Source organism: Triplophysa dalaica, chromosome 23 (assembly GCF_015846415.1).
Source record: "Triplophysa dalaica isolate WHDGS20190420 chromosome 23, ASM1584641v1, whole genome shotgun sequence".
In the NCBI taxonomy this organism is placed as follows: domain Eukaryota; kingdom Metazoa; phylum Chordata; class Actinopteri; order Cypriniformes; family Nemacheilidae; genus Triplophysa; species Triplophysa dalaica.
The window spans coordinates 10,052,814-10,076,260 of NC_079564.1; the positions used below are offsets into that span (position 1 = coordinate 10,052,814).

The window sequence follows — 23,447 nt, forward strand, 5'->3', positions numbered from 1 at the left end:
GAAAGCTGATCAAAACTTGATTACTTTAAAATTTAAACATGTTAAAACTCGCATGGGGTGAAAGATGTCATGCCCTTTTATTTAATAAACCACTTGCGTGGAAAACAAAACTCCGTCCCGTGGCGTGTCGTGGGTGATGGTATTCATTTAAAAGTGAACCCCTGGGTCTCTCCCACGAGTGTGGGACTGAATCTCGGCCAGATGATCACTGCGGCAAACTTTCCAAGACAAACCTTATGTTGTTCGGAGGAGTAATTACCCTCGCATTACAGAGAAAAATCCACAATCAGTAAGCCAAATTACATCCATGCTTTTTCCACAAAAGTAACGCTCTATCCCCATCTCTAACCCCCAAACCCTTGCCCCCCCACCTCTAATTAATGAAAGAGAGCTGGCCATCTGGGAATGAATAACATCGAAAGAGCGAGGGAGAGAAAGAGAGGAGAGAGAGAGCTCATAAGAATTAATGGTGCCCTCCTCCACAAAAATAAGTAAATTCTGACTTCCTGCCATATCACCAGAGGCTCTCATATGGACTGGTACAAAAAATTGTGGACACAAACACACACACACAAACACACAAACACTAACGAATTTGTGACTTTTTGTGACTTCAAACGATAAATAGTATATCAAACAACATGCTGGAAACTGTTGGAAAGTAACGCTTTTGGTCTATAAAACACACACGTCAACTATAAACGATGCAGTGCAAAAACACATCTGATATATGAAATAGAGGGAGAAAGGAAGTATAAAATCCTAAGAAGTCACAGGAGAGGGAAGAGAGTTGTACCATTGGAGGTAGTGCTTGAGGCCACAGCCTTCTCACTGATGTCTGTACGGGTGGACGAGCTCTTGGTGGCTATGATGGTCTCCACCCTCTTCTTCTTCTCCGCTGCAGAACTGGTCTGGGACTGGGTTTCCATGACGACTGCGCATTCCTCAGTACCTCATCAAGACGGGATGCCTGCAGAATCGTGTAAGGAAGAGGTCAGAGGTCAGTGGTGGGAGATACAAGTAACTTTGTCTTATGCGACACTGACAATACATTTAATTTATAGTAATTTATTATCAGATTATTCGCCAAAAACAATCACTACTTTTGTATGGATTAGATTCATGTGGCTAGGCTTCACTTTGTATAGAAAGAGCTTTCGGTTCAAACCTCATTTTGTAGTTCTAGATCCCTATCAAGGTGTCTGTATTCCTAAAGGGATAGTTCACCCGAACAATATCAATTCTGTATCAACCCTCATGTCATTTAAAACCTGTATGTGACTCTTTCTTCCGTGGAACACAAAATAAGTTATTTTGAGAAATGTTTTGTGTACATACAATGGAAGGCAATGGGGGCCAGTTCTGTATGGTTACCAACATTCTTCAAATTAAAAATATTTTCTTTTCTGTTCTGCAGAAGAAAGAAAGTCAGAGAAGTTGTAAAGATATAGTTGTTGGGTGAACCATCCCTTTTCAATATTTTACATCTGAAAAGGTGAAATTTAAGTACAGTGGTATAGATGCATGTAAGTTTAAACCAAGTTTCTTATTTAAAAAGACTGCATGCAATGAAATAATATCATAGATTTTGCTTTTGTGAGTTTATGAATGAGCAATTATTGATGGAAATATTTAGTCTATCCGTCTGTAATGAAAGCATTGTAATTACATTTCTTATTGTTTTCTGCATCTCTGACAGGAGTAGGTTACGAGAGTAATATGGAAGTAGCTGTCTGAGGTTTACAACACAGCTATTCAACTTTGGAGTGCTTGAATCTCCAGAGGAGAGGTGTAACAATGCTGAATGAGAAGTGAGGAGGGGGGTGCAGACAAACACAGTTAGCTTTGTTTGTTTAGGGACTTTTTTCTTCAACCACTTGAGTGTGAGTGTTTGTGTGTGTGTGTGTGTGTGTTTGTGCATGTGCGCTCACTTTCAGCTCAACACAACATCTGCTACCAATCCTGGTTAACCAAGAGAGAAAAAATCTAACAACAAGCATACAATTATCAAGAGTTTTGTTTTCGTTTTGGTTGTTTGTGTTTTCCTCGCCAAGAAAATGTTTGCTCTTGATTTATTAATTGAGATAAATAAAGGTTGACAGAAATGTGTGTCTTTTTAGTTCGTTGCTACGCTGGAACTTCGGAGTCACGAAGGGGAAAAAACTCCCGAAAGCCGGTGTGCTCTGACTCGCATTACAATAGAACACATCTGACGAGGGAGCAAAGGTAAAAAGAACTCAAAAGAGCGAGGCAGACAGACACAGACTCCCTCAACACTTTTATCAAATTGCTTTTGACCTCTAGTTAGTGAACGAGTCAGAAATTTATCCTCGGTTCATAATCCAAAAGAGACACAAAAACCTGAAAGAAACCAGTCGTAAAATGAAGATATGGACCAAGTAAATAATGTATAAATGAAGGTTTGGGAAGCACGGGACAGAAATCAAGATTTACACATTCCTGTGGATGAGCAAATACGGCAAGCTTGGGTCCATTCAAGCATGGCTGACGTTTCTTTTGTGTGCTCTACGGGGCGGCCAGCCGTTCAACTTCAGCAATTATAACTGGGACCTTTCACCCATAATCCCATTGACCTGGTCTGTGCCACCTAATCCCACAGGTGTTCAGAAAGCTCACCCTCTCCACCCATCTACTCCCTTCCCCCAAACAACACTCCTTTCCTCTTTCCACACTTTCACCCTGACTTTATTCGTTCCTACACATACTCAGCATCCTAAACTCTCGAAGATAAATGTTTATTTTTGGTTCATTTGAATTGCTCAGCTTCCTTTTCATTGGATATAGAGACATATTTTCAGTATCAACTTTTGTATGTCAAAATGTGTTAAGATGTTACACAAGTTGTTTTATGTGAACGGGCCATAGCCTGTTAACTGTCACCCGTTCCGTGTACGGGACACCTAAGTTTGCGTCATTATTGTGCATGTCATTTCTATTCGAATCATGTCAAAGTATGGAAACTGGAAAGGTCAAAGACTCTAGAATACAGATTTCTTTGGTGTTTTTTTAAATAATTTATGTAGGGAGAGTAATTGATTCTTTTTTATAAAAAGTGTGCTTAGATTTTTTGTTATCCTTTTCGACCCATATTTTTTTATGTATTTTTTAATCAAAGAAAAACATAATTTTTTTAAAATATTTTTACAATAAACCTAACGACATTCTTTTAATTAATTAATTTGTTGTGTGTGTGTGTGTGTGTGATTTTTTGCAACAATCGGCTACTTTTCTTTTTTTCAAACGAGACTAACAGTAAGTCTGTATTACAAAGAATTCATGAGTTAGCGCCATTTTAGTTCCAAAATGCGTTTTTATGTGTAGGCTCAAAAAGGGCTCCGACAGTTAACAGGTTCAAGGAACAGTTCACCTTCAAAATGAAAATCTTGTCATTTTTAACCTGTATGACTATTTTCTTCTTCTGCAAAACACAAAATAAGATATTCTGAAAAACATTGATAACCAAAAACCATTGGTCCCCAATGACTTCTAATGTATGGACACAAAACCAATGGGAGTCAATGTTGACCAACGGTTTTCTCTTACCAAAATTTTTCAAAATATTTATTTTGTTCGGCATAAGAAAGTCATACTGGTTTAAAATGATGAGGCGTGTAATAATAACAACACAATTTTCATTTTGAAGGTGAACTATCTCTTTAACTTTATCACATTCAGGTGTAGAGTACAGTGTGTAGGTCAATCACACAATGCCTAACAAATGTAAAATGACACACAGATATAAGCTTACTTCTCTAATGAGTGAGGATGTTATAGCCTGGTATATCTGAACCACCTTAATTGATGAACATTACAAAAGAATGCATTAAAACCAGTGAATGGTGGAATTTGTTTCTCAAAATAAAGATAAATTCTTTATTAATGCTTATTTCTTGTACTGACACCCAATTAGCTGCAGGAAAGAGTGTTTCTGTCTGTGTGCTGGGTCATAATCCTTTCTCACAAAAAGAGAAGCGATTAACCAGGTTTAAAATACCGCAATTCTTGCTTCTCCAAAAGAAAAAGTCTTATTTTAAGCACATTAAGCAAATCAATTTAACATAAATTATACGCTCTTGTGACAAAGGCGGAGAGTTGAAAGTCGGTTGTAAATGTACATCAAAGTCATGTACTTAAAATGCACTTCTGACTCATTAACTGCCTTGATCTAAATATGAACTTGTTTGTTAACATAATTCTCCTTCAAAGACTTTGCTTCTCGAATGTGTGCACTTGATAATTTGTGATTGAATCCATGGTTTCTGGTTGTGTACAGGTGAGCGGATTAGAGTTAGAAAAAGTCAAACTGAGATTTTGGGTGTATGTGAATAAAAGTTACATTCATGCACACGTCAGATAAAGAAATAATGCTAGGGTTCAGACTGCAGCTTAAGTACTAGGTTTATATTTATGTATGGCAGATTTGGAGTTTTGGTTTTTGAAATGCAGGGTTTAGGGCGTAAAAGTGGGTGAGGATCTGATTACCAAAGAGTTGCGTTGCAGCTCCCTGAGAAAACCTCACACTTAAAACAGTTCATGTTCCATCAAAGGGGTGGTGAATACACATTATATACATTAGTCTACGGTGCAAACGCTTGTATTTTCACCCCAATATAAAGCTTTTAAGCTTGTCATAAATTTTCCCATTGTTTGTAATAATCCAGTTTGATTTTGGTATGCACAAGATGTGTGAACAGTCTGTGGCACCATTGACTGCCATGTTAGGAAAAACTGCTTTATAAACTTCTTTGTTCTGTTGAACCAAAAAGAAGATATTTTGAATAATGTAGGAAAGCAAACAGTTCTGGGGAACTTTTGTCGTTTTTCCTACTATGCTAGTCAATGGTGGCCAAGAAGTGAACGTTACTAGTTTGTAACTGTTTGGTTACAAACGTTCTTCCAAATATCTTTCTCTGTGGTAATCAAAACAAAGACATTGTTACATATTTGGATTTCAACGTTCATTTTAAATACTTGATTTTTGTAAACTCTATGGGTGAATGAAGCGAAAGGTGTCAAATGGGTTGTTTCAAGGACGAGTCCTTGTCCCAGCGGTACGGTCCATCAGTGAGCATTGAGCACACTACGCTAATAAGATTAGCTTTACTCTCTCTTCACGCAGAGTGTCCTACAACCTTTTCCACTTAAGATGCTTTACAGGAAGCAGAGAGCGACCGCTCTGCAAATGACTTTCACCGCTGGTTGAGCCCAGCGCGTCTTACGTTCCCGGGTAACAAACGCACGACGATGTAATCTTAATGCTTACACGGTTCCTCTTTAGCGCTTGCTGCTCAGTAGATAAGAACGGTATAAAGAACGTGCGACAATACCAAACCTCTAGTGAGCGCCGGCTCCTTGGCTTATTAGCCGCCTTGTTTATTTGTTTGTTCTGTCCCGCACTGGTTTGTAAGCTGAGAGGGAGAGAGAGAGTCAAGACATGAAGAACAAGGGACCCTAAAGATACGTTGAAATGAAGGAGCGGCTTTCTTCTCCTTTACTTCCCCCAGAGTAGAGAAGTTTTTGTTGTGTAGCTGTCTCGCAAACGCTCCTGACAAGACTCATTTTCACGCCGTACCACAGAGCTCATGTCTGACGCTTTGCATGCTTTATTCTCATAGATAAATGAAAAGAGGAAAATGCAAGTTCAGCTGTTCGCTTGAAAGCCACTAAACTGCTAAAATCTCATTCAGGGTCTAGCGCACAGACAAACGGGAAAAAGCGAGGAGAAAGCCTGGAGGGTTTGTAATGAAACAGAAATGCATGAAAAAGCAACACTGACAGTTTCTCAAAGTGCATTCAAGCCCACTAGAAATGCAATTACTGAACTCTGTAATAATTAAAGCAATCTGTAACATTTGACTCTATATCGCCAAACCTATGCAAAGCATAAAATTGCAAGTTACAGTACGTAATACTATTTTCGTTAGAAACGGTGAACTGGGTTTTTTATGTAGACTACTTAATTTCAATAACAGCAAAAAAGTTATGGATTGCAGCTTTAAAAATATTTTTTACATGCTTTACTTACAAACCTAACAAAGATGTTGTTGCTATTATGCAATGCTCTTCCAGCAACTGTTTTTCCAAAAAATATCATACTTTTTGAGCTGTTAACCATTCATTCCTGCCATGCAAAGAAGTTTTATAAAAAATCTTGTCGGTATTTGATTTCTAGAGTGACTGAAATATTACGATGTAAGTATTACAATGTCAAATTCTGAGATTTTTTTATATTAAACAACACTTTTGAGCTTTACAATTGACCAAACTGGCAAACTTTGCTGAATAACAGCACATTTTCATCTAAATCAGGCTCAGAAATGTGCAACATTACAGTACAATACTGTACCACATTAAAATATTAGTCTGTCATTTCTTAGTCTAAACTGAAATAACATTGAGCATCCTCACTAAATTGTGGTGGATGAGAGACTCCCTCTCAATCTCCATCCACTGTTTGTGTGCGCACTTCTTTACTGTAGTGTACGTTTGGTGATGTGTGAATGTGAAGTTCAGGTAGCTGAAGAGAAAGAAAGAGGGTTTCCCTTTGCTTATGCAAAACATCCAGCCAGCCCATCTTTCGCTTCTTCTCTCCATCTCATGCACACACAATGCTTGCATTGAATAAGATCAAACATAGATGTGGTGAGACTGCTAAGGCTTTTAGGGGGGGTCTCGCGCTTCTCTCCCCAGGGGCCCGGAGCAGACCTCAGTACCTGTCACATCTCAGTACCTCACAAACTCACAACAGGTACTGTTCACCTCAGAACGCCAGCTCACTTATAGCTGTGGAGCTCCACATACATCCAACTGCTCTACTTTGACTATATAGTAACGGATCATATTACAAAGGAGGACTTTTTTGCATTTTGGTCGCTTCTTCAGTGCTTTATAGACCAGAGGAGATATATATTGCGTTATGAGATTGTTTAAAATTAAAGGGATATTTCACCCAACAACTACAAGTTCTCTCATCATTTACTCACCCTCAAGTTACTTCAAAACTGTATTAAAATCTTTGTTCTGTTTAACACAGATTTGGAAGAATGTCTGTAACAAATCTGGGGCCCTATAGACTTCTATAGCAGTTAATGATGCCCCAGAAATTGTTTCCCACATTCTTCAAAATATCTTCTTTTGTGTTAAACAGAACAAAGATTTTAATGCAGTTTTGAAGCAACTCTAAGGTGAGTAAATAATGACAGAATTTTCATTTTCGGGTGAACTTCCCCTTTGATTAGTAGAAATATAAATGAGACGACGGATGATATACATAACTATAAATTCTAATGTGAAATTTTCGAGATCACATTTTATTGCAAGGTCTGCTTTTTAGAATCACATATTGTAAAGTTACGCAAATGCCAAGCAAACGTCTCGATTTAATGTCATTTCTGTCTAGAAGAAACAATCAAGATATTAATTTGAACTCTTTAGAAAACACTTCATATCTGATAAGAAACAAAATCTTGCATTGCTCCATTACTCAAACTGAATTAAGAAGCGCACAATTCATATGTACAGTACACACACTCACACACACACACATTGTATCCTATCAGACAGATGAAGCAGAAAGCACTTATTAGTCCCACTGCTATAAAACCGAAGAGCAAATTATCCCATAGCATCACGATTCATCAAGCTAGACCCCGGTCTCGTGGCCCCCTCCCCTTTAAACAGCCCCCCTGGAGAAGTCATAATGTTTACTTAAAGACAGGCTGCTTCCCCCACAGGCATGCTCTATTAGTCCTTATTAATTCCTATACAGACCCTGGCAGCCACGTCATTTACAGCTTATTACAGGCCAGAAATTAGACTAGATGAAGTCACACTGCAGTATACAGCTCTGCCGGCAAAATAAAGGGGGGCTGAATACAAAATGAAGAAAATGAAAGTGAGATGGAGAGAGAGAAAAAGATGGATGAAGGAGAGCACAGGGGAGAGAGGAAAGGTCAAACGAAGGGAACACATTACTTTTAATATACGCAAAGATAAAGACTTGGCGGATGAGAAGCGAAAACGGTGACCGACCTCTGAAATGCAGGGCAGATAAACTTATCGAAATCAAGAATGAGGGATGGTTAGACACAAAGAAAAGAGCATTGTATTAAATGATAAATTATCTCTGGAATATATAATATAGCTATACGCACGTATATTAGATATTTTATATATTTCAGACAGCATTTAACACACCTAAAGCCATGGACAAATTAAGAGACAATTCCAAATTTTCATATAATCATTCATTTCTAGATGTATTGTGGACATTTCAGTCCAGTGTCTGTTGAATTTCAACAAATTCATCCAACAGCTGACTGCAACACATAAACATACAAACTGTGAAAAAAATCAAAGCTATCACATTAAAAAAAACTTTTCCTAAATGCATTATTTTAACATAACAAATATTACTGTTATATTGCTTAAAAGTGAACATAAACTTGTTTTTTGGTCTGAAAAATGCAGAGCATCTTTTCTGTTATTTTGACCTGTTTCTACAGTTGTCGGCAATATAAATGCAAATTTTCGGCAAATAAACGCAAATAGAAACAATATTCTTGTTTGAAATTTTGTGAAAAAAATCTTGTTAGTTCTTTACAGAAGGAAACAAAAATTAATTCTTTACCTCTACACAACTATAAATAGTACATTTTAAAATCAGAAAAACAGTTTTATAATGGTTTTCCAAGCTGTGTGTATGCCGGCTAATCTCAAAATGTCCATATGTGAGGTATACAGTCTGCCGGAAAATTATTATACTGAAAGAAGGGTCAGACACATCAATGGGGTTATTTTCAAATATTATAAAAGTAAAAAAATTAAAATCTTAAAAACAACTGAATCCCTGAAAACTTTTGTTTTGTTTAGTAAATCCATCCTTCGGCAAATTATCTTTACCATAATAAACAGCCACACAGAGTTGTCTGTGTGTGTGTGAGTGTTTATTCACTCTCTGTAAAGAGTAAGAGTACGCACCTCCATGCACTGAATTTTATTGTGTGTATTCCTCTGTAAACCAAAGGCAAATAAAGCTGTTGAATGCAACAGCGAGAGGAAAAGTAAGTTGTGGGACAAAAGCACCAGGGAGGCAGGCACAGAGGGAGTTCTGGAAACTTCTAACAGCCGCCTGTCTCACCACACACGCTCAGAAACATCTTCCATCTGCAGCTACACAAGAAGACGCGAGCAGCTGCATTGAGGCAGAAGCATCGTCTGCGCTCCTTCATCATCGTCATCCAAACCACCATATTAGTTCTCGCACACATAGACTCCATAAAAAAACAGAAACATACTGTATTCCAGTCATAATGTAAATTATACGCACATGCAGCCTTAATGTGAAAGTGGTGGAAAGAATTGCATCAGTGAGCAAAAAAAGTGTATTGAAAGTTGGAAGTTTTACAGCAAACATTCACATTAATCTATTCCTTTCTCAGTTTTTCCATGTGAAACCATAACAGTTAGGATCAGGTCTCTTAGTATATTAAAAGAGTGCCTTAATCCATCTCAGGCATTTGAATTCACACCAACAGCGTAAATTTGCACGTATGTTGTTTCCATTCTTAAAAATGTCGTGCATCTAACTACACGTCTACCTTTTCTACATCCTAGTCTTTTATAAGCAATGCATTATGCAGTTCCAAGTGAAGCAAGACATTATTAATTCAGCATTTTCCTAGTACTGCACAATAATTTCCTAGTAAAGTACAATCAACGTTAGCATCTGAACAAGCACTACCCAGCATGCCGCTAGATTAACCGATCAATCTCCAACAGGTGTGTAAAACATCTGCAATAATAGAAATCCATTAATCCCACCTATCTCTATACACGCACACATGCTCATGAAAACCGATGTCTCTGCACACACTTTGACACAATCAAATTAGAAAAACACAGACAGCCACTCATTAACACATTAACCTAATCTCACGCTCGTAATTCCACCGGTGTGTCGTGTTTGCGTGTGTGTGTGTATGTAAAAACAGCGACAGGTTTCTGGGAGTTAATGAGTTTACATGGCTTGTTGAACGTGCGAGAGGCACTTTGCATTGATCTCCTTTCGCTGCGCTAGAAGACAAATCACTCCGGCTCGACTCTCATCTCGACCTCTCACTCTCTAATCATATAAACACACTTGCAATAACAGCGCCATTAACATATGTCACATCCCGGGACGCGTGCAGTTTAACCAGCGCTAACCGGACAATCTTAGCGTTTGTTCCTTTGCTCTTTTTGCACACTTAAAATGTCCTAAATTATTTGTGATATCTGTCGGAAGGAAACCTTGTATCTCCACATTTCGTGTTTTAATATTGTTCATTATTATTGGTTACCATTCCTGTTTGTCTGTGAGGTTTGTACATGTTTAACCAATAAAAGGTAATAACAAAGCAGTTAATTTGTTAAAAAATAAATTAAAAAAATTGAAGTTGTGGAGATACAAGGTTTCCGCCCAACACTGACGATACGGGAAATGTTTTGTTTAAAATACAACTTTTGCAATTGTGCTATCAATGAAAACCAATCTGTTTTGTTTGATTGAGTGAAATCTGTCAATTACTATGTCAGTTTGTAGGGATACAAATGAATCGTACCTGTGTAAAAACAAGCAAAATCAGGTTTACCGTAAAGCCCGACATTGTAAGACTATTCCATGATGTTTTAAAGTGAAAAAAAAAACATTAATCTGTTTGCCTTTTTGTGTCATTACACCATTACACCATATCAACCTTAAAGGGAAGGTTCACCCAAAAAAAAGTCTGTATTCATTTCTTTGTTTTAATTAACACAGAGGAAGATATTTTGAAGAATGCTATCAACTGACAGTTCTGGGGCACTATTGACTACCATAGTACGAAAAATATTGTGTAATTCTTTATGAACACAAAAGAAGATATTTTGAAGAATGTTATCAACTGACAGTTCTGGGGCACTATTGACTACCCTAGAAGTGTGTCAGAACTGTTTGTTTTCCTTTATTCTTCAAAAAATCTTCTTTTGTGTTCATAAAGAATTACACAATATTTTTCGTACTATGGTAGTCAATGGTGCCCCAGAACTGTCAGTTGCTAACATTCTTCTAAATATCTTTCTTTATGTTCAACAGAACAAAGAAACTCATACCGGTTTGAAACAACTAGAGAGTGAGTAATTCAAGACAGAATTTTCATTTTGGGTGCACTATCCCTTTAAGTTAACACATAAAATGATGTACCAGAGTTGTGGAGAAACTTTTAAACCGTTTAAATGTTTATTTTGGTGACATACATTAATACTATGCCTTGCCCTTGCAAACACTGCAAGTGCATTTACAGTTAATGCATTTTTCCTTCATTTTAGCCACCTGAGGAACAAATCACAATCATTTTCTGTGGTAACCAACAACATGCCACAGTCGCTGTTACAAAGCTTAACTCCTGCTGAACCCATAACATTCCTTCAAAAGGGCTGTAACTTGTAGAAATGTAATTGCAGTTATGCAAGCCTGACATCTGCAATCTCCATTAAAAATGTTTATTCAGGACTTGTGAAGCTCTTCTAGTATAAACATGCACAGATCCTTCACTGATCATTCTCGCAAGCAAAACCTCACGAACAACCGATGCTCCAACCCTCTGAACCTGCAAGACGTAATATAGTCAGCCAAGTGTCTATCCTGCCAGAGACCTGAAATGCTATCTCAGCAGCGGAGAGGGATTTGGTAGGATGAGTTGGAAGGATCTCGGCTGAGTTCAGTAGAGTCATTCAGTCTAATAGGAGGTGACAAGTGCTTAGACTGTAGCACAAAAAGCCAAACAACATAAATAATTCTAAAAGCTAAGGAGGCCCCTTTGTATGTGAAACTATACCCCCTGAAAACAGTGTCGACACACATGCCAGCACATGACACACGCACACATTTCCAGGCATCTGAGGGTTCCTTCAAGCCTTTGTGAGAGCGGACGTATTCACATCTAATGTATACGATACCCAGCTGCCCGCATCCAAACACTTTCTGTACACTTATTTATACCTAAATGCCAAATACAAACACGCAAATGTGCTTTATATGCATGAAATAACTCACACAGGTGGGCAGACGTACACAAGCTCTTGAAATGCAGGGCGGTAGAGACCTGTCTTGTAAATCTCTTTGTGAAAGCAGCTTTTGGGAGCTTACACACTGAGCTCTATGAGTAAAAAACAGTCCCTGCTCAACTCACTCTCTTCCACCCGTCTTTCCTTTTCACGTTCTCCTACGATCTCTCCTGATCCTTGTTCCTCTCCCTTTCTTTCTTTCTCTTCATCTTCTTCACCTTCCTTTTTTCCGGCTACTTTTTTCCCTCCGAAATGTGCAAACAGCCCTCTCGCATGTCTCCACCACGCTTTATCTTTCACGGTTTCTCTTTGTTTAAGGTGGATATCAGACCGCTTAAGATAGTATTCAATGAGCCTTGTTGTCACTGTGGATTTTTTGTCATTTTTTGTCATTTTGTCTACAAGCAAATACATGGAAGGGAGTGTCTTACATACATACGCATCGGACTAATCACAGATCATTTCAGTGTCTTGCACTGTAAGTAACTTGTTTAAAACAGTTACATCACTTAATAAAGAAATTAAATCTTGTTTTAACACTTTTGTATAGCCGATACTAAATTACAATCTGAAGGTACACAAGTACTGTACTTCTGATCGTTCAACGCTGTCCCAAACATGCCTCACAAACGTGCATCACATCTTCTAAATGTAAGTATGCAAACCCACTTCTCCATTCACAAACCCCGGTCACTCCAGCCGCCCGAGCTCCCGGTCCCTCTCTCTCCCCTCAGCAGTGAGTAATGTCCTGCCTCCTCTCAGACAATGACTTCGGCAAGTAGCCGCCAAACTGCGGGGCAACGAGAGAGGGGGAGCGCTCCCGAGTGCCGTTGACAAATGGAACCTTTCCCTCTAAACCGCGGCTGCTGGGAGAGCCTTTACGACAGCGCACGGTTCGCTCGCTGTCCGCTGAGAGCATGCCGCAACCCAAAGAGGCCGATGGTGTGTGTGTACCTGTGTTTGTGAGCGTGACTGAATAATAAATTCGGTAGTAAAGTCTAACCTTGTCCTCCTGCAAGAATAAGATGTATTTCCCAAGCAATCTGTACTCTCTTGTTAAAAACAGCGCTTTGGAGTGTTATGGCAAGGGCTCCGTTGCGGCTCGGTGTGCACATTCATCCTGCTTTTTTCTCAAATTTGTACTTCTGGTGTTATTCACGCTCAATTTGGTTGATAAATGTAAAAGAAAAACACACAATCAGATCAAAGTTGCACATGCACTTTCATAAATTGTTGCACTTTATTTTGTTGCATTTAAGAAATGTTTTTTTAAGGCTCACAAATTGTAGCAAAATCAGTTTACACATTAGTATCATTGCATGCCAGTATAGGATACGATACTCCTCCTCTTGTTCCCCCCGGGTGTTTGTATGTCACTGAAAACCGTCGTGCCACGCTAACATTACAAACAACCGAGCACTCTGAAGACCCCTTCGCTCCCCTCCACTCCAAAAAGCTCCTTCAGGGATCCAGTCTGTAAAACTTTTTACCTCCACCCCCTTCTCCCTCTCTCTTTGCTTGGAAGGATCTGGTCTTTGTTCAGCAGGAGAGGGACCCCTCCAATAGCCCCTACCCCCCCCCTTTAAACTCCCTGTGGAGTATTGTTAAAACAAAGCCCCCCCTCGTACACACCAACCCACCCTCTCTCTCTTCCTCTCTCGCTCACTCACTCCATCTATGCCTGGGCCCTTAAACCCAGCACACTTTGCATGAGAAAAAGCTATTAGTCTTCAGATGCTGTGATGACAATGGGGGAGTCTTTCAAGCCTGCCTGAAATTTGCTCATATAGTTGAGTCTCCTCTTTTGTTTTAGTAAATAGGGACATTATTTATCTCGGGGAGCGGGGAGGTGAGGGCTTTGACATTTACTTTTAAGTACTCAGAGGGGACACAGAGAGTAAATGAAAGAGTGCAAACATGAGAGGAGGGGAACAGAAGAGTTTTTTTAAGGATTTATGGAAAACGCATGCCACATCACGGACTGTTTAACCTCTCTACATATGGACCTGATATTCAGTTGGTCCCCAGGTCTTGTATCGCTGACCCTGAGGTCACAGGTTAAGTCAGTAAAATGTGGACAATCAAAATACTTTAATCTTCGATGATTTTTTTCTTTTTTTCTTGTCTTTTGATTGAAAATAAAATGCAATCTGTATCTTGTCTCTATTCTGCAACACAAACTAAAATATAAATGCACTAGCATGCTCAGGATGTGATTCCCTATTTATTTAATATCAAAAAACCTATACAAACTACTCAACAACTACGCCCGCAGAAAAAACTGCTCTCAAAAATATCTCTAGGTCTTACTAGTTGCAAAACACAGACTTAAGAGACCAGCAGTGCAGAACACGACAACATCCATCAAACATAGAGACCAAGATCTGCCCCCTCTATGTGTGTGCGTTTTCAACTTTCTCACATTTGTTCGAAATACCTCACATCAAAGCCGACATCCCGACACATTAACAACACACGCCAAGCTGTCCGTCACAAGTCTGTAACACACCCTACTACCAAATGGGGAAGTACTTGTGGCCGCACTTCACACAACAGGTTTACGGACATTTTTACGACCGGACAGCAAAGAGCTTAAAAGTTCTGTAACCTGCAGCTGTCACCTAATTGAGAAAAGAAAATATTAGCGTTAACCACGACATGCGACCAAATATGTTTGTGTTTCGGCAGGGCAGGCTCCAGCTAAGCTCAGAAATATTCTTTCGTTTTAAACTTGTTTTTTCATGGTCTCTCTTTAAAAAAAACACATTTTTCTCCCTTTCCCAGTCTCTAACCCGTCTAAAAGGGTAAATGGCCTGGCTAATTGGCAGGTCAATTTTGAGTTTCCAGCAGCCAGCCTTGCCAGTGAAAACAAACTGTCACTCTCCAACTTTGGTACGAACCTGCTCATTTCCTCTGACTGCCTGCAGGCTGTTTGTGAATTAGAGGGGGGGGTTGTAACTTGTATGTGACTAAACATGTGAATGAGAAAGTCATCTGGGGCCTCGGACTCTGCAAGCATACGAGACGAGCTTTTTGTTAATGTGGTCCAAAAATAATTTGGACATTAAGTAACACTGAATAATGTATGAATTGCATCGCATTTGGAGGGAATGACAAAACCGACTGGCATCTAAAAACAAAAAACTAGGCTCAAATTTTACTGATATATAAAGTCGATCCACACAAAGCAAAAGCAAGTGTACTGTTGTATATCACATTAAATATCTATGATTCTCCAGTTAACTCAAACTGAACTCCCGTCTTTTTATATGCTGCTTTGAAATGTGTGCTTGTGCCACTTGCTTTGATATTTTGTCATCTAATGCAAAGAAATTCATGCATCTACATCAGTTGCTTTCATTTACTTAAATGCCCACATACTTTTTGGGTCAACTCACTGTAAATAATAAAGGGTGATGATAAAATGAAAGGGGATAGATAGAAAAAAAGAGAAAAAGAAACAAAAAGAGAAGGAAGGGGTCGTCCTGACATAGAGGAAGATCTGAGGCATGCCCTGAAGGGATGACTGGGCCTGGGGATTAGAAGAGAGGGAGAGACAGAGAGAGAGAGAGAGAGAGCAAGCCCCCCTACAAATCTAAGACGCCCTCCACCGAGACAAGAATACAGTCGAACACTTTTGACGTGCATCTTCTCTTCATCAATGGCTCATCTTCTCATCTTACGATCTTCAACTTGTTTCCCACAGCCAGAGAACCTCTTCCTCTCTGCCTAACTTTCTCTTTCTCCACCTATTTTTCTCAACCGCTCGCTTTCCTTCGCTCCCGTTTCTCTCTCTTTGTGTCTTTCCATTTGATGTCAGACGCATCAAGTCGAAGATCATCAAAGTGAGAGATTGCAGTTGGAAGCTGTGGCCTGTTGACAGCGGCGAGCGGAAGAGCCTAAGCGCCTGCACAACAAAGGTTCCCTGGCAAACTTGGTCAGGTGCTACATGTCAGGGTCAAAAATGCTTAATGTGGGGAAATGCAGATATATTTAGGGAACAAACTATGGAATTTTACTCCATGATTTTCTCTGGAGGCGAGGTGTAAAATCTGACAACGGCAAGGGAGCAGAAATGGAGTTTGATTCTGGATAAAATATCACATGCACCAAAAGCCTAGCAGTCATCTCCTGCCATCACAGATCTATCATAACAAATCACTTTATGTACTTCAGTGTAAAAGCAATCAGCTCAGCCAGGCTGCTGAGACATCAACTTGAAAAAAAACACTCACCTTCACACCACAAAAAAACACTACATACGGAACAAGCCCCGAGAGCACTTCCAGGATGGCGTTCTGCTATCGGTCTCAAAGAGACACTGAAATTTCCCATCCATTTGTTCCTTATTGGTTTGGACAATAAGAACTGCGCTATTCAATCTCGCATTAGCATCTCAATGCCCCCCTGTTAGTCATCACATTCCCACATGCACCTAATGACAGGTAGAACTGCTTTAGGATGCAAAAGGACCCTGAGGGTGAAGGGTACAGGCGTACCTCTCAAACGCCGGGCCTAATCTGAGGGTTTATGCAAGCGGAGTGAGAAAAAGGGGGGTGGAATGGCATTGTGGATAATCGCGTGTCATTTCCGCTTGTTAATATTAGCCAGTGACATAGTATGCTTAGTACAGCGGGCGGGAAAGGGGAGGCGGGCGGCAGTGACCCGCTAACCTTCACTTCTGTTCTGCAATGCAGACGTGCATCTATTAACATTAAACTATGATGGACTCCTATTTGAGAGACTCTTACAAGGAATTGCGAGTTAGGAATTAAAGATATGAAGTCAGTAGTTCTCTGGTTTTAATCTGACTGCTTCACTCGGTGCATGACTCAGGGAATAATTCATGAATAGCTCTTTGCAAAAATTACACCTGTTTGATCAAAGCCTTTTTTACCCAAACGGTTCAATTAAATGCTATTACAGATTATTTTTATTATTTTTCTATACATACGAAATAACTGGAACTGGACGTCTGTGAAAAATACAATCATGAGCATTGTTTTCTGTGGTAAAAATATATTTCATTTTGTTTCAACAAATAAAAATGATAAACATATCTTAAATACCATAAATTAAAAATGTTTATTAGATTTTTTGTAGATCAAGGCTTTCAAATAGGATTTGTTTCATTATTCACCTAATTATTTACTTAAATAATTTTTATGAAAAAACTACAACTAGACATTTTTGCTGCAAAAATACAAACGTCAGATAAACACCAACTAGAAAACTACAGCAGAGGAATTTTTGGTAATCATGCTGTGTCCTTATCAGGGAACGCCTTATCATCAATGTGCTCAAATTTAAGACTCATTTCATAGCATCTAAAACTCCATTATGGACTTCTATCAACATTTGAGGAAGTATTAAATAAAAAAGAACACTATATCAAATCATATGGTATCATCTTACATTTATCCTGTGTCACTCAAATTGTGCAAATTCATAAAAAAATCATGTACATAAAATACAATCCACAGTTTACTGTTATATGATCAAATCTGAAACACTTCAATATGGGGAGCATCAATAAACATTCAAACCCTTTAACAAAAATGTAATATTACAAAGAAACAGCTTGAATAAAATGCCCTCATTATAACAAATGTAATTTAAGACCAACATTTTAAAAAGTAAGAAAACCTTAAACATGAAATAACAGACGTAATGCAGAATGAACAAAACTGGAAGGCCTTTTGTGTCAGAAAACATTTTGATACACTTTACAACGGCGTCTGTATAAAACACTACTGTAAATATTTATAAAAGCAATAGCGACGTGTAAGACTCGCTGAAACGTTTTCTTCATATGAGAATTTTAATGTGAAGTTATCTGTCTTTAATTGCGCGTGTCAGGAGGGATTTGGCGGGGCAAGAGCGTTCCGCTGCCTCGTGAGTACAGATGATCTACAAACTACCTGCGTTTTCCAGCGCCCGTGTCCTCAATACACACTGGTTTCACGCCAAAAAGTTTGGAAAAGTCATAAAAAATCTACACTCCTGACACTTTATTGCACTAGACTTATACGTGAAATGATCTTCACTATTACTAACCAATACTAAAACTGAAAATAGCCTTTAAGGTTTAAGGGAATTTGATCATAATAAAATTGACAGGCAATTATTTCAATTGCTCATCATTAAATTAGTCTTCTTGTTATGCTTACGTACAACTAAACTACAACACTATTATATTCTTAAAAGTAACCCAGCGGGCACCTCGATGTCAATTTGACGTCAAATTTCAGACAAGATTTGATCAAGATGGTGCACCACATCATTTCAAATTCAAATCATACATTAAATTCTTCAAGGTTTTTAATGAGGTGAAAATATGAGGTTTATCCCATACTGAAATTGGTTAATGTAAGTATAGCCCAATATGTTTGACATTGAAATGACGTCAAATCAACGTTGCATTATAGGCATTCATTTGATGTTGTATTGACATCATATTGACATCAATGTAAATCCAGTTGAAATAGCATTTTTCTTCTAACTGGCCCCTCAAAATGCATCTATTTGTCACATCTTTTGAAGCAGTTGTTGGATTTGTACATGAAAGTGGACTGCTGTAACTTCTGTGGTAAAAAACACTTTTTTTAAAAGTATGTAAATACTCATGCTGAAATAAAAGGAAACAGTGATTGTTAAATTTTACAAGAAAATATACTGATTTGCCAATAATACATTCAGATGTAATTACAATTTAAAATATTAAAAACAAAAGCAGCATTTTTGCTGTAACCCCACATAAAGTATTATGTATCCTTATTTTTGTTATTTATAGTGATATTATATTACTGTAAAATTAGAAAAACATTGCTGTAATTGAAAATACTCATAAAATTGTAATACCTTATAATGTATGTACCATTTTTACAGTATTACAACTTCATGTTCATTTTAGTCAAAAAACTCTTATAACTTTTTTATTATTTTTTATAAATTTTTATTTTTCCTTAATTTTTATTAATAATCATTAATTAATCATTAATTTTATTATGAAAAATGTTGGGCCTACAATGCCCATTCATTCTCTGTATTTTAATGCCCATTTATTATCTGTCTTATGTATTTCTTAATACCACCTGTAGACGGCGCCATGGCCTATTTCACATTTCCGGGTTTCTCAGCAGCTGAAGTTAGTGAATGGACTACAACAATTAATTTATTTTTTGTGTGAAATTTGATGCAAATGTAGTATAACATATTATTTTATACATACACGTAAAAATATAAAATTTATAAAAATATTTGGAGGATTTACTACGTTGACCGTTGAAACGTACGTCATCACGTCTTGCGTAGAGGCCAGTGTTTGCTATGCGGTCGAAGCATTGGAGAAGGTTGTCGCTTTTTATCAGGTGAGTAATAAACATCTCATGAAATAAAAAATACGATATATATTGGGTAACTTTGAAAACCTAGAAGATTGTGTTTTGATGAAATATATGACTTGGCGATATATTAGAATCTGGTGAGTTGAAATATCCCGCCAGAAGTACCGTGAAGATTTCTGAGGTAATGTTAATGTGCGATCCATTAAGCGTGTAACGTTGAGTTAACGATTTAGAAATGTCAGTGAGTAATGTTAGTTTTGCAATTAATATTCGGATAAAATAAAAATGCCCTCATTTGAATCTCTTTACCGATGCTATGCGACAAAGCGAAACACCCATAATTATAATTCATAATTTGATACACACTGATGAAGTGTTCTAAAATGTCCTGGTAGATGGTCCACTGTGTCAAGCAGGACCAGCCCACACTACTAAAGGTACCAAAAGCTGGTTCAATGACAATTTGTGTTACTGTGCTCAAAGGAAAACTTCTCAGCTGTTCTGGTCACTTAGTTGTATTGTTCAACAATCTTAACAATCATTGAATACTGATATGGTTGTCTTTTTTTTTCAGAATTCTTACAAACAAATTGATGTCAACAATGAATATGGATGGCTCAGGAATGAAGAAGGCCTTTGGAAAACACGGCTATGTCGTGTTATAATAGGTACTACATTACTTTTCTTGTATGATTAGAGGATGTAGTGTCTATCAACATATGCTACATTTTAAGTAAATTAAACATGTAATGCTTAAATTACAATCTTATCTTAGTAAACTGACACATTTAAAACATTTAACAACTCTTAAATATTTGCAAGTAGTGCACATTTCTAAATTTAACAGATACTTATTTAAACCTGGGAACATCTTAGTGTTAATAAACATTTAAGAGCAGCAACTTGCATTAACTTCTATGTACAAGTGATGGTTGCTGAAAAATGTTAGGTATATTTTAATGTCTTAAAAGGTGTGCTAATTGTGGTTTCATCTTCATTTAGGTGCACTACAGCAGTCCAAACCTTCATTATCAGAGGCTGAAATAAAAAAATACAGCTAAAAAATCTCCGGTCTGCTCCCGATAGATGTGGGGGTATGGGACGACAAAAGGGGAAATCGGCGATTGATGTGTGTTCAGATTCTGAATAAGTAGGCCTTAAGCCAATTGTTTATCAAAATTATTTTTGTTCATTTGGGATATGATCTGGGAAAACCCATCACATGGTGAAATAAAAAATACTGGTTTTAGTATCATATGAAAGCTATTAAGCCCTTTCCAAAACTGTTTTTATTTAATTTACAAATTGTTTTTATGGAGTGGGTGGTCTAGTGGGTTAAACCACTGAACTGGTAAATCAAAAGGTTGCTGGTTCTATCCTAGTAGCCACCACCAGTGTGTCCTTGAGCAAGACACTTTACTCCCCGTTGCTCCAGGGGGATTGTCCCTGTAATAAGTGCACTGTAAGTCGCTTTGGATAAAAGCATCTGCTAAATAACTACACGTAAATGTAAATGTTTTTAACAAATGGAAAGGGCTTGAGAGCTTTCATATGATATCAAAACCTGTAATATGTACAATTTTGTCATGTGATGGCTTTTTCCAGATCACTTAATATTTATATATCAATTTAAATGTTAATATTTAATTAAAAAGTAATTCAAGGAGGATTTTATATTTATTAGTGGTTTAAGAACATTTTAAATTTCTGGAATTGTAGCTGATTGTATTTAATAAAACATGTCTTACATTAAGTACTGTTGTTTCATTATTTATTGGTCTAGAATAGGACATCAATTTGTTAAAAAATGTAAAAGAAATTGCTAATCAAATTAACGTCAAAACTTGATGTCAATTTGATGTCAAATTTTGACATCGATTTGATTTGCATTTTTGACCAATTCTTTGATGCCGATGTTTGACGTCAATTTGATGTCTATTTAACATCAATTGCCCACTGGGAAAGAGCTCATTCCTTCATTTCACAAATTACAATAATTATTTTAAAATCATTGGTCTGCCTACGACCGAAAGGATTATTTTTGTTAGTAATTTTTTACCTATTATAGTAACACCAACATTTTTTTTAAAAGCGCGTATATTCCTCTCATCCTCATGTTTCGTAACGTTAATGGTCTGTTTGCTGTTAACGCTTTTTTTCAACTCAGTATTAAAAGAGATAAATGCCTTAAAAGACTAAAAAGATTGAAATGGTAGTGAAACATGATGCCATGTTAATATGTGAAGCACAACTTTTCTTCAGGACCATGTCCAGAAACCTACACACAAGAACTCTTAAATAAAAAAAGGTGTCATACAAAACTGTCTTAAACTGTAATGTATCTTATGGGTCCCATTATTCACAAATCATTATTAATGTAACAACTGCATAACACTGGGACACTTTCAAAACATATTAACAGACCAACAGGGGCCGCAAGTTTTGCATTAAGTGGCCGAAGTTTTCAAAACGGCTCTGCCGAATTTTCACTGTACACCCTGCCAGCAATTCAAGTAATTTAAACTTAGTTTATTAAAGTAATCAGTTCATGTAAGAATTTACTCCAAACTGTCAGGGGTATCGCATTTCGAGGTTGCAACTCACTTGAAACGCTAAACCCCTGACAGAAGGGTGCATTACTCTTACCCCTCTTCTTCTTTTTCAAAACTTTCACGAAACCAAAGAAAAAAAGCTGCACAAGAGCACATTTCGTGAACTTACTGGTCCGAAGGTGGCTTCCCTCCAGCGGCCGAAACTTTTCTTCCCTCTCGCTCGCGCGCAGATGCTCGTCGCGGGGACTCTTGGCTTTTTTTAAGACTCCAAAACTGCTATGCGGAGTTTTTCTCTCTTTCTTTTTTCCCTCGTCTTCTTTTCTTTCCTATATGCGCTTGGCAGGGGCAGCACAAGCACTAAACTAACACCCTATCCTTGCCTGCATACCCAAAGCCTCGCTACAAAGTCTTGCGACTCGCGAAACTCCTAAATGTTTATCGCAATAAAGTCTGTAACGTATATTTCTCGGGGAAAGATTTGAAGTGTGGAGCTCCAGCTGCCCTTTCCCTTTGCGTGACTCCTCCCTTTCGGAGAACAGACACACTACCTCCCCTCTTTTTTTCTTTCTACCCCCTTTTTCCTCCCTCCCTCCTTGCCTTATCCCAGCGAGGCTTCCTCAGACGGAGTCACGTTTGAAGCACACTGCCTGGAGAGGGAGAGCATGCGGTCACACTGTATACTTCCATGTGTTTTTGCTCCTGCCTAAATGCACGCAAACAGATGTACTTTTTGAAGTTTACGTTATGATTTGGCAAATGACATTAAATGCCTTTCGGCTATTACGGCTAAAATATTGAACACTCATTACAAATGTTTAAAATGAAGCTCTGGGTTAAAACTTTTGGTTGAAAAAATGTGATGCATTTAAAAAAACAGACTCTTAACTAACTTTTGGAGAAGATCCTAAAATGAAAAGTTCCTGACGTCATGGGATCACTAAATCACACATCCAAAAAGTACAATTTAAATGTAAGAATTTATAAAACATTTAGAAAGACTCGGATTCTTGGTTTTCTGCATTTAAAAAAATAAAATCCAAGTCCATTGTGTGAAAATGACTCAAATACACTTATGGTAAATTAAAGCAGCTGAATTATTCAAATAATTATGATTCTCATGAACTGGCATCTTTATTTATCATATGAATCTTGGAAAACAGACTTGAATATACTAATTTCATTACTTAGAATGACTATACAATTTTAGGCAATTTTAATCAATATTGTAAGGCCTGAAACTCAAGATAGAGAATGTATTAAAAAATCACATCTTGAAAATGATCCTTTCTTCTATATGAAATAAAATCCTTACCACACTGCTTCAGCAGCACAGCCATCCATCCTAGATCCCAGGAATGTGGAAAATGACAAGTGCGTACAGCAGAGGCCGGGAATTCTGTCCGCAGGGAAAACCTTAAAGAGAGACCTTAACACAAACATCGAA

At 37.8% G+C, this 23,447-nt stretch overlaps 1 protein-coding gene and 1 long non-coding RNA gene across 2 annotated transcripts in view; one reads left to right on the plus strand and one right to left on the minus strand.

Moving 5' to 3' along the window:
• Positions 1-22,494, minus strand: part of gli3 (GLI family zinc finger 3) — a 111,870-nt gene extending 89,376 nt beyond the window's left edge. Inside the window, 2 exon segments of the mRNA XM_056737851.1 lie at positions 797-970; positions 22,173-22,494. Of these exon segments, the coding sequence (XP_056593829.1) occupies positions 797-929 (133 nt within the window). The 5' untranslated portion in view covers positions 930-970; positions 22,173-22,494.
• On the plus strand, positions 19,226-21,204 carry LOC130412993 (uncharacterized). The gene is made up of 3 exons (XR_008905431.1): positions 19,226-19,475; positions 20,026-20,119; positions 20,454-21,204. It is a non-coding gene; the product is annotated as an uncharacterized LOC130412993 (long non-coding RNA).
• Positions 22,495-23,447: the final 953 nt, after the last annotated feature.